The following is a 16,992-nucleotide window of genomic DNA, read 5'->3' as shown; positions in this document are numbered from 1 at the left end:
GCCGTCTGGGAATCCTGGGAGTTGGAGTCCACGTGTCTTAAAAGTTGCCCAAATCGAGAAACGCTAAACGCCCTAAAGACACCAGCCAGATTCCACTCCCCTCAGCGCTAGGCCAAAGGCCCAGGGTGGGTGGCTGAAGGCCGTAATCCTGGATGGCATAATAACCTCTCCTGTCAAGAGAGCTGGAGGCGGAATCAAAATAGCAGAGTTGGAAGGGACCTTGGAGGTCTTTTAGTCCAGCCACCCCCTGCTCTAGTAGGAGACCCCATAGTACAATTATTAGAGACAAGAGACTGTCCAGTCTCTTCATGAAAGCCTCCAGTAAAGGAGCCCCCACAACTTCTGTTCCACTGGTTAATGGACCTCACTCTTAGGAAGTTTCTTCTTAATTCCAGGTTGCTTCTCTCGTGGGTTAGTTTCCATCCATTGCTTCTCATCCGGCCTTCTGGTGCTTTGGAGAAGAGGTTGACCCCCCTCTTCCTATGTTTTCACCTCCAGCCTCCTAATCACTTTGTTGCTTTTCTCTGCACTCTCTCTAGAGTCTCCACATCTTTTTTACATTGTGGCGACCAAAACTGGATGCAAATATTCCAAGTGTGGCCTTACCAAGGCCTTAAAAAGTGGTACTAACCATGTGATCTTGATTCTATCCCTCTGTTAATGCAACCTAGGACTGTATTTACTTTTTTGACAGCTGCAGTACACTGCTGGCTCATTAAGTGATTGTGCACTAGGACTCCCAAGATCTTTCTCACAGTTACTACTATTGAGCCATGTACCACCTATTCTATATCTCTGCATTTGGTTTTTTCTTGCCTAAATATAGAATCTTACTTTTCCCACTATTGAATTTCATTTTGATAGTTAGGGCCCAATGTTCAAGTCTGTCAAGATCCTTCTGTGTCCTCTTCTGGAGTGTTCGCTATTCCTGCCAACTTGGTATCATCTGCAAATTTTGTTAATTGTTATCACAGTCAGGAAATACCTCCTTAGTTCTAGGTTAGATTGCTGTTTAATGATTTTACACTGGTTACAACAATACGGAAATTAACTCACAGCTAAGAGAGATGAAACCATAGAGATGTAAATATAGGAACCTTGTTGACATATAAACATCTTTGCAGTCCATTCCAAGGGGCAAGGGCTGTAATAAATTGTAGGAAGACAATGATTGGCTTGTGATTGCAGTTCTCAATATTCATGTTTTTAATCTGTTAAAGCAACATAATATATTCAGATATTTATAAGTGTGTTATATTGGAAAATTATAATCTTGTTGGGATTTCTAAATCTTTTGTCATTTGTTTTTTACTTTTCATTCCCTCCTTCTCTTCTTCATTGTTTGTAATGTTAATTGAATTGTTAATGTTGATTGTTAATATTTAATTGTTTAATCTTCAATTAAAAAAGGAGATTGGATGTTTGAATTTAATTTTAAACAAACATTTATGTTGGAGCTCCCTCTTCTGGTTAAAAGAAATAGAAGTTGGCAGGGAGAAAGCCGAGCTGAAAAATATATTTGAAGCAGGCAAAATAACAATAGTGAGAGACAAACACCTCCAATATCTGATGAAAAAAAGCCTGCAACAGTATAGGCAACAATGCTACTATTGTAAAGTACCCTAATGATGCCTGCTTCATAATAAGTGACCCGATATTGTAATACAAAAAGCAGTGATTTATTAACAGCTTCCTTAGGCATTCTTCCTTAGGCATTTCTTATTCACAGCCATCTTTTTTTGCTTTCTTTATCTGCTTTTGAACTTTGCCCATGTTTCTGTCCTCCCTTCAGTCTGTCATAAATCACATTATCCAATAGCTTCATTCATCTCAACCCAGCTACTATAAACTGAGATCCGGCTCCACCGATGCTCTGCATGGAATGTCAACACAGATAGTTGACAACTATATTGTTGCAAGCTTTTCCTTTTCAGGATAAGCGATACAATGGGAAAATAATGAAATAAAGCTGCAAACTCTTCTCCCCACTGCCAGTCCTGTTTTCCCAGCTAAAACAGTGGAAGCCTTTGTACTCTCTGACCTTGATTGTGTGACTTCAGATTTCTCATTACGCAGTTAGATAACATCATCGGTGCTAATCTGATACAGAATTTGTCCCCTGCTTATATGCAGAAGCTTGCCCTGCCAGCATTGGTGGGAGGTGTGTGGTGTTCTCCTTCATAGTTCCTTGATAAGGGGATTGTTTTCTGCTGAAGGAGCTTCTTGGATGCGAAGCGAAACGAAAAAAAGAGAAAGTAAGTCCAGTTGCTTCTTGAAAAAGTACCTTTGAGACAACCATGTCCTGGATGACTGAGGATCTCCATAGACATTTAGCTCTTCTCTGCCCTCTTTCTAGAAAAGGGCTGTCAAACTCCCGGCCAATGGGCCGGATACGTCACATGCTGACCACGCCCATGCCCGGTTTAGCGAAGGGGGAGTCCCAATAAGTCATGTGACGATGCAAGTTTGATACCCGTTCTAGAATCTCAATATCTGAGCATGTCCATAAGTCCCCTACTGTGTCAAATTCCCAGGGAGGCAGCACCAGAATACTGTAGCAATAGAGGAGGCTAACTAGGCCAAAAAGAACAGGCTATGGTTGTGTCAGCCAGAAACACTGAATAAGCACTTCTCTCTTTACATCCAGAACTGGTTATCTGAATTTTCTTCAAGATAAGAGGTGATTAATTGGGAAGTCCCATACTTTGAAGTCTAAGGGAAAGTCTAAGTTGAAAGGGCAGGCTCAAAGAGCATAAAACTGGGGCTGTCAAGATTGAAGCAATGTCAATGCTGAAGCGATGCATAGCCTAATGATGTTGCTTACATTTTACACACCTTGAAACTTTAAAGGGGGGGCGGGTTGAGATGGCTAAGAGGTTAAAGACACTGAGCTTGTCAGTTGGAGAGATGTCAGCCGGGTTCAGGACCCGAGTGCCAGATGACCTGACGGTGAGCTCCTGTTACTTATCCCACCTCTTGCTGCTTTAGCAGTTTGAAAGCATGGAAATGCAAGTAGATTAATAGGTACCAATTCAGTGGGAAGGTAACAGTGTTCCATGCACCTTTGGCATATAGTCATGCTGGCCACATGATCATGGAAAATGTCTTCGGACAATGCTGGCTCCCTCAACCAAGAAACTAAAATGAGCAATACACTCCTCTAGAATTGAACACGACTGGGCAGGGGTTAAACCTCTACCTTTACGTTAAAACTGCCTTTGGAAGGTGTTGAAATAAGGGGAGGAAAGCACTAACCGGGGTACCCCTAGCTACCTCTTTTATGGCCGGATAAGATTAAAGACAACATCACGGTGCCTTGGGAAAAAAAGATTTCCTGGGAGTGTTTGTCTCATGGTTAAAAGCAAGTAGAGAAAGAACCTCAGAGAAGATTTTTTGCAGTATTTTTTATTTTGATGCATTGTCAATTATTCATAATGCATTAAGCTTAATGGCTTTGTTACATCTACGTTTATTTTTATTTCCACATGTTACTTTACTTGCTGCCTTGCATGGGCTTAGTTGTATTAAATAAGCAAGCAAACAAATTCTTACCAGCTCTGTAGAAACCTTATACATATATCCATCATCATCATCTAACGTAATAATTATATATGATCATAATTTTTATTTAACACCATCAAACAATGACTGCCTGTCCCAGGTCCTTGGGAAGAACTTGAAGTGCCAAATCCAGTGTAAACATTTGGCTGACTATACAACCTACTTATAGTGATAAAGGGACACAAGTGTTTTCTAATGTTTTTCTTTTAAAGGTTTGAATTCATTAAAAACAAACATGACCATATTGGTCAAAAGGAACAAAAACAATTCTAACATCTTACAGCTAGAAGTTTTCCCTGAAAAAGGGAAAGGTAAACTGTTCACACTGAGCTTTGACAACCTTGGCAAGAGCCGGAGAGCCACAGAAGAAAACCTGGACTTTTCCTTTGTCTTCTTTGTCGATTTTCTGAAAGAGCTGAGAAAGAGAGAAGAAGCCATCAGCAGCTGAAATAGATGGTCGCTTTCTTTTTGTTAGCAATTGGCACGGCGATCCAATTGAGCTCTAAGCCGGTCTCTCTAAAGGCCTGTCTCCTCCCTTTCTCAGTAAGACCTCAAAATAGCTCTGTGAAATCCCCCAGCCAGCTGTTTTAATTCTCAGATTCCTGATGCTTGCAACTGGTATTTTTATCTCCATCAAACTATCTTGGGAAAGCAAGTTCATTGAACACACAAAATTTTGCTTTTCTGCTTAAGGCTTCCGTTTGCTGATCCTCATTCCAAGATCTGACTCAGCTGACTGGATGCACCATTCCCCGTGACCTTATCTAGCAGATATATGTGGATGTTAAAAATCTTTCCTTGTCTTTATGAACTGAATTTACAGGAAAAGATCCATAGGTTATTTACAGACTACCAATGTTCTTGACCTGCAGTCTTCCTTTCTTGAGATAACATTTATATTGTTCAAAAATATGTGCCAGAGATTTCATCCATGGAAAAGAGGCCCCCAAAGGGCTCGGAGGGGCCTTTTGAGAGTCAGTACTTTGCAAGACAAGACATAGCTGGACTGAAAAGCTCCAGGTGGACACTCAATGGCACAAAGTGATACTGAAAACTCTACAATGCCCTGTTATGGTTGTCCCACATTAGTTTTATGACTATATAGAACATTACCCAGCTCCCGTAAGTTAGCTGAAAAACCTGGGACAGCGTGCCATAGAGTTCTCTGTATCCCTTTGCTTGTGTTAGGGCTACCATTTTTTACCACAGCATCCTTTTGAGGGAGGCTATCCAAAGCGTGTTCGCATGCTTGAAATGTGGCTACTGCCCTCAAAGGGTAGCTTTCAACTTGGCAATAAGCAAAGAAGGGAGACTTTAAAGATGCCACGTGATGTAAAGTGTACACAAATAGGTTCTAATGATTTTGAGAGGTTGGCAAATTCAGGAGGAAGCTTGGTGTGATTTGTTGGATTGTAGCAATTTCTAAAGAGTGAACTGCTGCAACCCTTCCACTCCAACTCCTGCACCCCACCCCCCACCCCCAAGGAAGGAATGCTGAGATCTGAAGGCCTGCCAGTAAGTTGCCATCCCCTCAACTGATGCAACCAGATGTCTGCTTGCAAGAGGATAGCGCAGCTGCACTAAGATCCAGGATAAGTTTTAGCTCTCCAGAGATCCAGGATGTGCTCCTCCTCCTCATGGCACCTTGTGTCCGAAGGAAAAAATAAATCCAGGTAGCTTCAGCAGCTCCATCTAAAGCTAGAATTGACCTGTCTTTGGACTAGGGTTAGATAGGAACTGCTGACAGATGTATAGGCTATCACTATCTTGCTAATTGGTATATTAATCTTTCTTACTGCTTGCTTAAGGGTATACATTATAAAAGATGCTTGTTGCTCCTTGGTTTGGAAGACTTTCTCTTGTCTTGTCCCAGCGCTGCTTGTCATTAAAACCTTTTAGTTGGACAATCCAGAAAGGGTTGTCTGGCCATAAAAGGAAGGAATTTCTCCGTGAGATACTAACGGCTACAGTAACTCTGGGAGTTGAAGTCCACAGGTCTTAAAGTTGCCAAGGTTGGAGACTACTGGTTTAGAGGACAAACCCACCTGTTTCCAGTCTGGCCTCCCGGGCTTTGTTCTCGTCCTGAGGCCCGTGATTGAGTCTTTCTTTTCTTTTTTTGCAAGTAGATCCAAGGCCATCTGCAGGCCCACAGCCTTCATGTCACTCTTGTTAAGTGCTGAGGTCATGTACAAATGCATCTCCAGGAAACAGGCTGGGAATTGGAAAACCGGGTGGATTTAGCAGACCATATCATGCCCCCCTTCCTTGGATTTCTGTCTTCAGCATTGATGAAAATATGACTATTTACCTAATGGGCAAAACTGTTTGGAGCAAGATTTCCATTCAGGTAGAAAAGCTCAGGTGTGTGTGTTTGTGTTTGTATGTGCATGTGCTTGCAAAAAGCACCTATGCATCAGTGTTGAAACCAAGGATGAGAAGAAGGACTGCATGGACAGGAAGGTATCTACCACGAGTCCCTCGTCCCCTTGTTTGATATTCCTTGTAAAGTTCAAAAAGGGATGGCTTGCCTAAAGGGAAGAGGAGGGGGGAGGAAACGGAATAAAACTCTGTCTGGATTTTGCCTCAATTTTGTCCCATCTCAAAGCTGCAGAAGCCCTTCCTGCATAAAACACAAAGGGCCCAGGTGGGGATGGGGGCAAAGAAAGACCGGGAGGAAACAGACACCCACCCGTGGGCTCTTCACTCCCTTGCATGGCTTCCAGCTGGGTAAGCAGGCTGACAAACCACTCAAAGGACTTTTGGTCTCGATTGATCCAGATGAAGTCTACCTGGAGAAAAAAAAGAAGAGGGAATCTCTGTATAGTGATTGCTGTATCCTAGCAACCATTCGCCATTATGATGGCATCGTTATGAACAATCCTTTCATGTATAGCCTTCACAGCAGAGGTGGGTTGCTACCTGGTTTGGCTCGGTTCGGCCGAACCAGTAGTGGCGGTGGCGGGAGGGTCCACCCATCAGCCTGGATGTTTCTGCACATGCACAGAAGTGTTGCACACGCACACAAACAAACCAGTAGTAAATTGGTAAGCAACCTACCACTACTTTACAGGTCTGTGAAGTAAAGGAAAGCTGAAGGAAGACTGTTGGCACAGGAACAGTTTCACTTAGCAACTGGTTTGTTTAACAACTAAGTTGCCATCCCAATTGGGGTTGCCGTCATTTTATTTATTTACAAATGTAAATACTACTGTACTTTAAAAAACTCTTTTCCTAGGCTAGCTTTCGAACAGTATTTAAAAAATGAAACAGCTGTTACAATCAATTAAAAATACTGGAGCAGCTACTTGTTAACGGAGATAAAGTGTTTAGAGCAGGTGTGTCAAACTCTATTTAATTGAGGGCCGCATCAGGGTTGTATTTGACCTGTGGGGGGGCATGGCTGGGGTAGGTGTGGTCAGTTTGACATCACTCCTGTTGGGGGCGACTGCAGTAGCCCAAGTGCTCTGCCAGCTAAAACTGACTCCAGAGCTCCTTTTTCGGCTGTGATGACCTCCTGCAACCCTCTGCCAGTGAAAACAAAGCTTGGGAGCCCATTTTTGCTGGCAGAAGCACTGCGGGCGACCGTGTGGGCCATATCTAAGTACCCCAGGAGCCGGATTCAGCCACCGGGCCTTGAGTTTGACATCCCTAGTTTAGAGAATCACTGCACTGCAGCTAAAAAAGGTTAGAGGTCAGGGAAGAGTAGACAGACCTTCAATGGGCACCCAAAAACCCATCCATTGGGCTAGAGGCTAGGCAAGGAGGACTTTCTGGCTTCAGGGGTCATCCTGTAAAGCACCCTCACCTGGAAAGGATCAAGGGCCTCCGATAGTAAGGATGTTCTGAGAGAAGTATTCCTTCAGGCACAATGGCTTCAAGGGCTTTAGAAATGAAAATACTGTTTTGAGGGAATTCAAGACTACTGCTCGGCATCTCACCTTCTGAAGCTTCATATTCTCATCCAAAGAATTACTGCGGCTGCAGGAGGCTTCTTTTCGCATACGATGCCTGGGAAGAGAAATGAGTCAATAAGAAAGAAAGTAAATAAAACCAAATGCACAGATACCGAATAGATGAAATTTGGCTCAATAGCAGTAACTGTGAGAGGAATCTTGGAATCCAAATGGCAATCACTTAAATATCAGCTAGGGGTGTGCGGCAGACATCAAGAAAGCCAACACAATCCTAGGTTGCATTAACAGATAGAATCCAGATCACCTGAAGAGTTAACACTACCTTATGATGCCTTAGTAAGACCACACCTGGAATACTGCATCCAGTTTTAGTCACTACAATATATAAAAAACACACTGAGACTTTGGAAAGGGTGCAGAGAAGATCAACAAAGATGATTAGGGATCTGGAGGAGAAAACATATGAGGAACAGTGCAGGTATATGGATTTGGGTATATCCAGTCTAGTGAAAAGAAGGACTAGGGCTGATATGATAGCGATGTTCCAATATTTGAGGGGCTGCCACAAGGAAGAAGGCAGAATAGGCTGATATTAATAAATGCTTTCAATATGTTTTTGTTCACCTGCCATTAAATGCCTGCTTACTCACTAGCCTCAAAATTTGTTTCCAATCATTTAAAAGTGCTCCAATTTTTAAATTTATACTAATCATGTTTGAAAAAGCAGCATGCAAAGTTTCATCTTTCTTCTTCTATATATATATAAATGGTTCTGTGTGTGTGTGAGTGTTCGATCAATTTCAACCAAATTGGGGTACCCAGATGACCTACTCTCTGGAAACAAATATTGTGGAGGGTAGACACCCCTAAAACTCCTCAGGGTGTGTGTTCTGTTAAGATACAGCCTGTTGTGCCTTAAAATGGCTTCTACTGTACTGCTGTAAAATGGCTTCTACTGTGCAATGCAGTGAAGTTGGCATGATAACAGCTTCATGGTACTCCACAAGGGGGCTCCCACTGGTAAGAGGGAAAATCCAACATTAAAAATTACATTTGATCTGGCCAGTGTTGGGATTCAAAAATTTATACTACCGGTTCTGTGGGTGTCGCTCTGTGGGTGTGGCTTGGCTTGGTGGACGTGGCTGGCTGGGTGTGGCAAGGGAAGGATACCGTAAAATCTCCATCCCCTCCCCACTGCAAAATCCCTATTTCCTCCCGATTAGCTGGGACATGGGAGGCAGAGAATAGATAGGGGCAGGGGCAGCCAGAGGTGGTATTTGCCAGTTCTCCGAACTACTCAAAATTTCCATTATGGGTTCTCCCGAACTGGTCAGAATGCTGAATGCCACCCCTTGGTCCAGACATTTTCCCCCTATAAATAAATACCGGGCAACACCAGGTTATCGGCTAGTTAAAACTAAAGACCAACCAAAAGAGAAAACAACATCCTGATACAGCCCCCAAAGTGCTTTTTCAAAAGGCAATTGGACTTGGTTTCCTCCCCCCTTTGTTTTAGGGAAACAACCAAAGTCCTGTTGCCTTTTGAAAAAACACTTTTTCTTTTGATGCTACGTATTTTCATATATGGTGGACATGTCGTAATGTTAAGGCATTTTGGATAAAAATTTGGTGGATCCTGCAAAATATCTTTAAAAAAAGGATAAAATTCACTCCCAAACTGTTTTTACTAGGTATATGTAGTGACTTTGTAGCAGTAGAGATTAATTTGGTTCTGTACTTAATAACGGCAGCAAGACTTTTGGTGGCGCAATACTGGAAGAAGAAAGACCTGCCTACAATTCAAGAATGGACTTTGAAGGTTACAAACTTAGCCGAAATGGCAAAAATTTCAGCATATCTTTTTTTTTTTTTTAAACAGAACTTTTTATTTTTCTTTAAAAAAAAAAAAACACAAATATGTCATCATTTGTCAATCATTAAGACATTGAAATACAATTTTTTTTGTTGTGTGTACCCCTCCCTCCCTCCACCCCCCCACCCCCCCTCCTCCTTCCACCCCCCCCGACTTCCCAGAACCCGTACACGGTATGGATTTTTAACTAACACAGTCTAAAATCTATTGAGAAAAAAGAAATAAAGAAATTAATGACATTCTAGATTGACCTTAGCTTCTTCTTACTGAACTGACTTTTAACAGTTTAAATCATTTCTGATCTTAAGCATAGGCTAACTGGAATTTCTTAGTCCCGTATTTATTTTGTATATAGTCAATCCATTTTTTCCAGTCTCGTTTATATATCTCATTTGAATGATCTTTGAGATATGCCGATATTTTAGCCATTTCGGCTAAGTTTGTTACTTTCAATGTCCATTCTTGGATTGTAGGCAAGTCTTCCTTCTTCCAATATTGCGCCACCAACAATCTTGCTGCAGTTATCAGGTGCAGAATCAAATTGGTCTCTACCACTGTAAAGTCAGTACATATACCTAGTAAAAATAACTGAGGAATAAACTTTATCCTTCTTTTAAAAACATTTTGCATGACCCACCATATTTTTATCCAAAATGCCTTAACCTTTTGGCAGGTCCACCATATATGATAATATGTAGCGTCAAGAGAACCACACTTCCAACATTTAGGCTGTACATTCGGATACATAGAAGCCAACTTTTTAGGATCTAAATGCCATCTATAGAACATCTTGTAAAAATTTTCTCTCAGATTTTGAGCTTGTGTAAATTTCACATTTCTTACCCAGATTCTTTCCCATGTATCCACATTATTGGTTCCTCAATATTTTGAGCCCATTTTATCATACAATCTTTAACTAATTCTGTTTCCGAATCCATCTGTATTAATACATTATATATCCTCTTTATATGCATTAAGCTTTGATCTCTTATTTGTTTAAACAGATTATCCTCAACTTGGATAAAACCAATTTTTTGGTCTATTTTCCACCTAGCCTGTAATTGCCCATACTGGAACCATGTTTGAACTACCTTCTCCTCTTTTAATACCTCTAAATATTTTAATTGTAATACCCCCCTTTCCGAGGTAAGAAGCTGTCTGTAAGTAATTCTGTCCTGTTTTTGTGCTGTATTCATATTTTCAATTGCGTGTCTAGGAATTGCCCACATGGGTATCTTGTCATTTAATTTATATTGGTATTTCTTCCAAACCCGCAATAAAGCATTTCTTAAAATATGACTTTTAAAATTCTTATCCAATTTTTTGTTGAATAACAGGTAAGCATGCCAACCAAATACCAGATCGTGTCCCTCAATATTCAATATTCTATCATTGGTTAAATGAGTCCAATCACTAATTACAGATAATGCCACTGCATCATAATATAGTTTTAAATTAGGTAGTTTCAATCCTCCTCTCTCACGTACATCTTGCATTATTTTCATCTTTACCCTCGGCTTCTTTCCTGCCCACACAAATTTGTTGATACCCTTCTGCCATTCTAAAAGGTTCGCATCTTTTTTAAGTATAGGTAACATTTGGAAGAGAAATAAAAATTTTGGTAAAATGTTCATTTTCACTGCCGCTATCCTACCCAGCAAAGATAAGTGCAATTTCTCCCATTTTTTCATCTCTGTCTGTATGCTATGCCAAAGTGGTTCATAATTATGCTTATATAATTTCCCATTTGAAGTTAAAATGTTAACTCCAAGATATTTGACTTTTTTAACTACCTCACATCCTAGCATCACTCCTAATTCTTCCTTTTGTTTAATATTCATATTTATAGCTAATATTTTGGTTTTTCCTAAGTTTATTTTAAAGCCCGACACTTGACCATATTGATTAATCGTATTCATTAAAACCATACTGGATTCCTGCGGTTGTTCCAATATTATGACCAAATCATCCGCAAAAGCGCGGACTCTATATTCTTGCTGCCTAATCTTGATCCCTTTTAAACCATCCAAGCCCCGTATTTTATTCAACAATACTTCCAAAGTTATAATAAACAATAATGGGGACAAAGGACAGCCCTGTCTTGTACCTTTTCCAATTTGAAAAGAGTCTGTTAAACTTCCATTGACTATGATTTGTGCTGTTTGCTGTTGGTATATTGCTTTAATTGACTGTAAAAAATTATCTCCTATCTGCATTTTTTGCAGTATCTTCAGCAGAAATTGCCAGTTAACTCGATCAAAGGCCTTCTCAGCATCCAAAATATAAACGCAGCAGGGATCTGGTTGTTCTTTCCCAAATATTCTAATGCATTAATAATTAATCTAACATTACTTTTCATCTGTCTCCCTTGTATAAAACCTGTTTGGTCCGTATGTATCAATTGTTGAATGACCAACATTAACCTATTTGCTAATATTTTAGTAAAAATTTTATAATCTACATTCAGTAATGAAATAGGTCTATAATTTTTGGGTTGAGTAGTATCTTGATCTTCTTTGGGTATCAAAGATATAAACGCTGTCTTCCAAGATGGAGGGACTTTACCTTCCGTTTGAATCATATTAAATAATTCTCTAAGAGGTTCTACCATTTCTAACTGTAAGTTTTTATAGTAAACCGCTGTCAAGCCATCTGTACCTGGTGCTTTCCCTGACTTTAATTGCTTAATTACCTGCAGGATTTCCCCCGAGGTTATTGGTTGATTCAATTTTTGCCTGTGTTCTTCTCTAACTGAAGGTATTTTCTCTTTGTCTAAATATTTGTCTATGTCTAAACCATTAATTTTATCCCCTTTATACAGTTCTGTAAAAAATTCCCAGAAAGCCTTTTGAATCTCTTCCTGTTGAAACACCTCCTTCCCTCTATAAATCAGTTTAGATATATTTCGAGTTTTCCTTTTTTTCCTAATCTGATAAGCTAACCATCTGCCAGGTTTGTTTGCATTACAAAAAGTATTGTGTTTTGCATATAATAAATTAGTAGCTACCTGGTCAGAGATCAACATGTCAAATTGAGATTTTAATATGTTAATAGCTTCCTTAACCTTTGTATCGTCTGGGTTCATTGTTAACTCCAGCTCTTTTCTCTTAATTTCCTCTTCCAGTTCTGTTCGTTTTAACCCTTGCTTATTTCTATGTGTTTTATTTATATTCATCAAAACTCCTCTCATATACGCTTTGCTTGCGTCCCATACAAATTCCATAGATGTACCCTTATTCATATTCAAAACAAAATATTCAGATAGTAATTTTTTACAATCATTAATATACTTTTCATATCTAAATAAGTTTTCATTCAATCTCCAAGACCTTCTTGCCTGCACTACCCTTCCCAAAAATTTCAGCATATCTTAAAGAACATTCAAATGAGAGGTATAAATGAGACTGGAAAAAATGGATTGATTATATACAAAGCAAATACGGGACTAGGAAATTCCAGATAGCTTATACTTAAAATTAGTAATAACTTAAACTGTTAAAAATTTGGGTAACAGCAAGAAGCTGAGTTCAATGTAGAGATATTTTAGACTGTGATTGTCAAAAAGTTATACCATGTATGGGCTCTGGGAAGTCGGGGGGAGGGAAGGGAGGTGGGGATCTAGGGGGGAGGGGGAAAATATAATATGTGTTAAATTTTAAAGCATGATTGCACTTGTATACTGTGGTTTTTTAAATGTTAGTGTCAAAACAGAACAAACTGAATATATTGGAAGGTAATAGAAGTATACCGAAGGGAGGAGCTGAGTGAAAGAAGAAGGAGAGTAGAGAGGGTGAGAGAGAGGAGGAGGAGAAGGAAGGGAGGGAATGGATTAAGAGAGGGAGTGATAGGGTTAGGGTTAGATAGAGGGGGAGGGGAAGTAGGTGTAGAGGGGTATGAGAGAAGGAAGAATGAAAGTTGGAGGGGAATGAAAGAGGGTGTATGGTGGGCTAAGGCGGTATATTGGGTTTGTATTGTAGGGGGCATTTTCTATAAAAGTGAGGGCTGTGTTTATTACCCAATGTTATATGCCTCGGTTGAACAGTAAACATGTGATTGTATAGAATGAAATGGAAATAAAAAGATTTGTAAAGGAAACGAAAAAACACTTTTGGGACAACCAAGACCTGGATTACAGAGAATCTCCACAGACACTGGTAGCACAGCATTTTGCTAGCGCCTTGGGCCCTAACCTCTTGCAGACCAACCTGAACATGATGCTTTGTAAAATGGAGGCAAAAGGGGTGATGCCGATTCCTGCCGCAATCAACACCGTGTGCTCTGAAGAGAAGATCCGGCGTGTGGAAGTGCCGTAGGGACCATCGATATAACACTGAAGAGAGGAGGGAAAAGGATCGGGTGTGTTTTGACTTGGCAAGGGTGGGTTGTTTCCTTACCAATTCTCCTTGCAGCTAGAAGCTTCTGAACGTAAGGCAGACTTTATAGCCCTATGAGGCTTTTTAATGCTCATCTGGAGGCACAGATTACACACACACGCACACAGAGTTTGTTTGTGTTATAAGTTCTTTAGTTCGCAGTACTGGGCAAACAGGCATGACAAAATGACAGGATTCCCCTTGATTTCGCAGGGACGATATCACTAAAAAAAAAAATGGTTTCCTACTGTTTTCACTCCAAATAGAGGAGTTAACTAATTCCCATTGCTCAGCCAAATCGGCCTGTGATCTCTTATTGGCCAGACAACTGTTTTTGGTTCTGCCACAGATTATTTTGGTAGCAGGATAGAAATGAACTGATAAAATCCTGTGGGAATAATGTACTTAGAACACTGTAGTTGCTATGGTGGTTCACTGCCTTGACTAGATCTCTGCCAGGCGATTTCAACAGTTGTTCACACCAGCCGCACTGAGTCACAGGACATGTCTAGATTAAGCAAAGGAATATTTGTGCTGCTTGATTCACGGAAAGGGACAGGTGTCCTAGTCCTCAGCATTACAATCTTGCTGAGTTTACAGCCTTTTGCAAAGGAGCTTGAACATTTGCAAAAAATGTGTATGGTGCTACCTTTTTAATGAGACAAATGTTGCAGGAAAATATAATCTTACAGCACTTTTTTCCAAACATTGAAGGGACTGGGCTCCCTCCTTCCGTTTCAAATCCCACCTCTTTTTACCCATAAATATCTACAACTCCTCTCCCTAAGGACACTCTTTTTGAGTTCTACACACTGCAACCACACAACCCAAATGTCAGAACCTCCTCCTGGTATACAATTGCCCTTCATTCCTTGCCAGGCCATCAAACTGAGAATGCACCTTCTTGGGGACAGAGAGAATTCCAGTGAGGGAAAGCTTACCTTGATGTTACAGAGCCTACGGTTCTTGGTGGGCCTGCCAGAAACCTGACAAAAAGAAAATAGCTTCTACTTTGAAATAGAAAATAACCAATCTCTCCCTCCCTCCCTCCCCATCCCTATCCCTCCCTCCCTCCCCCCCCCTCTCTCCACCCCCTCATAGCTTTATGTAAAAAAGTACACAAGAATTCTCTTCCCTGGTTTATGGGCTCACCTCTTCAGGTTCATCTGTTACGGTGATGCTGGAATCCTGGATGGGTGTGTATGATACCATTTGGATCATCTCATCTTTAGTGGTTGCCACTGGCAGGTCCAAATCAGAGGAACAAAAGGGACACATCTGCGAAAAGAGTTCATGAAGATGAACTGTAGAATGAGCTGCAGAGCAGCTGTTGGAGGCCAGTGGTGCTACACTACAGCCATTTCTACACAAGGGCAACAGAGTAACAGAGTTGCAAGGGATCTTGGAGGTCTTCTAGCCCTTCCTCCTGCTCAAGCAGGCCACACCTACAGAAGAGGTTCCAAATTTTTTTGAAACCCACCACTGATATATATATATATATATATATATATATATATATATATATATATATATATATATATATATATATATGTTTTTTTATTTGTGCTGATAAATAAATAAAGGGAGACTAGTATAGATCTATTTCAAGCTATTTAGCTCTCATCAGCTAGCCATACCCTTACTGGGATTTGAACCTGGGCTATATTGCACACTAGGCATACTAGGCAGAGATCTTAGCCATTAGGCCACCGGCTCTTATCCGTTTATCAGCGAAGCCAGGGTGAAAGGTATCTATTAGATTTTTTACAACCTGGTAAGCCCCAATTATGGGAGGAAGCTAACTGCTTCCATCATCTGTCCTTCGGCTCGTCACAAGAGTCCATCACGACAGAAACCCAATATTTTTACTGTTGCCTTTGTTATATTTGTGTTTTTTTATTTGTGCTGATAAATAAATAAACTTACAGCCCAGTGACCTACTTGTGAGCTTTGATGTCGTATCACTCTTCACCCAAGTACCAATCAAAGAAGCCTTAACAGCTATCCAAAACAAATACAACCCCCCCAAACACATCCTTGATCTGACCAACCACTGCCTATCTAACACATACTTTATTTACAATGGACAAAAATACAAACAGATAGAAGGAGCACCCATGGGATCACCCCTCTCACCTGTCATTGCCAACCTCTACATGGAAAACTTTGAAACCCAAGCTCTAGAAAAATCTGATCACAAACCCAAACTCTGGCTCAGATATGTAGACGACACTTTCATAATCTGGCCACATGGGAAAGAACAACTGGACAACTTCCTTACACACCTCAACAGCCTACACCCCAAAATACAGTTCACCATGGAAACAGAAGTAAACAGCCAACTCCCCTTCCTGGATGTCTTAGTCTACAGGAAATCTAACGGCTCCCTAGGACACACCATCTACCAGAAGAAAACACACACTAACTGCTATCTGCACGCACTCTCACACCACCACCCAGCCCAGATCAATTCCGGAGCCAAGACACTCATCTCCAGAACAAAACGCCTAGCTGATGAACAACACCTAAAAACCGAACTACACACTCTCACTAACGTACTGACATCCAATGGATTCCAAAGAAATAAGATCACCAACCTAATCCAAAAAGAAACCCCCACTAAAGTCCAGGACAGAGAACAAGAAAATGGAAAAGCCCTCCTCCCATACATAAAAGGCACCACAGACAGAATCAGCAAAATCCTCCGCAAACACAACATCAAGACAGCATTCTGCACAGACCGGAAAATATCCACCATCCTAAGAAACCCCAAAGACAAAATTGAATTAGAAAATCAAGGAGTATATGAAATCCCATGCACTACTTGCTCCACCACATACATCGGACAAACCAACAGAAGAATAAGTGCACGCATTGAAGAACACAAAAATGCAATAAAAAAAGAGGAACCAACCTCTTCCCTGGTCCAACACCTCAAAGCCACAGGACATAAAATTGATTTCAATAAGACAAGAACTATCGCCAAGGCCGAAGCAGAGAAGCAATCGAAATAGAAAAACGCCCACACAGCATGAACAGGCGGGATGATACCTCCCGCCTGCCAGCCCTTTGGAAGCCTGCCCTTATTAAAAAACGAATCCCAAACATGATGAATGAGACCAGGCCCACCCCCACAATAGCCACACAGAATATCACCAAAAAACATCCACAAAGAAAACAGACAAAAACACAAACTGATGAGGAGGCACGACCCAGAACCAGAAGCCAGACTGCAAAAGCACAATCAGCCTCTTTAAAACCCCTCCTACCC

The 16,992-nt window shown here is 40.8% G+C and overlaps 1 protein-coding gene across 1 annotated transcript in view; it reads right to left on the bottom strand.

Annotated features, from left to right (window-relative positions):
* Positions 1–3,844: 3,844 nt before the first annotated feature.
* NOX5 (NADPH oxidase 5) overlaps positions 3,845–16,992 on the bottom strand; it is a 32,006-nt gene continuing 18,858 nt past the window's right edge. Inside the window, exons 10-16 of the mRNA XM_032233174.1 lie at positions 14,874–14,999; positions 14,663–14,707; positions 13,554–13,678; positions 7,500–7,569; positions 6,251–6,350; positions 5,607–5,773; positions 3,845–3,976 (exon numbers count right to left, since the gene is read on the bottom strand). Of these exons, the coding sequence (XP_032089065.1) occupies positions 3,845–3,976; positions 5,607–5,773; positions 6,251–6,350; positions 7,500–7,569; positions 13,554–13,678; positions 14,663–14,707; positions 14,874–14,999 (765 nt within the window). The remainder of the gene's footprint in view (positions 3,977–5,606; positions 5,774–6,250; positions 6,351–7,499; positions 7,570–13,553; positions 13,679–14,662; positions 14,708–14,873; positions 15,000–16,992) is intronic.

This window comes from Thamnophis elegans, chromosome 16, assembly GCF_009769535.1.
Source record: "Thamnophis elegans isolate rThaEle1 chromosome 16, rThaEle1.pri, whole genome shotgun sequence".
Lineage (NCBI taxonomy): Eukaryota > Metazoa > Chordata > Lepidosauria > Squamata > Colubridae > Thamnophis > Thamnophis elegans.
This window is presented reverse-complemented; position numbering and strand designations above follow the sequence as displayed.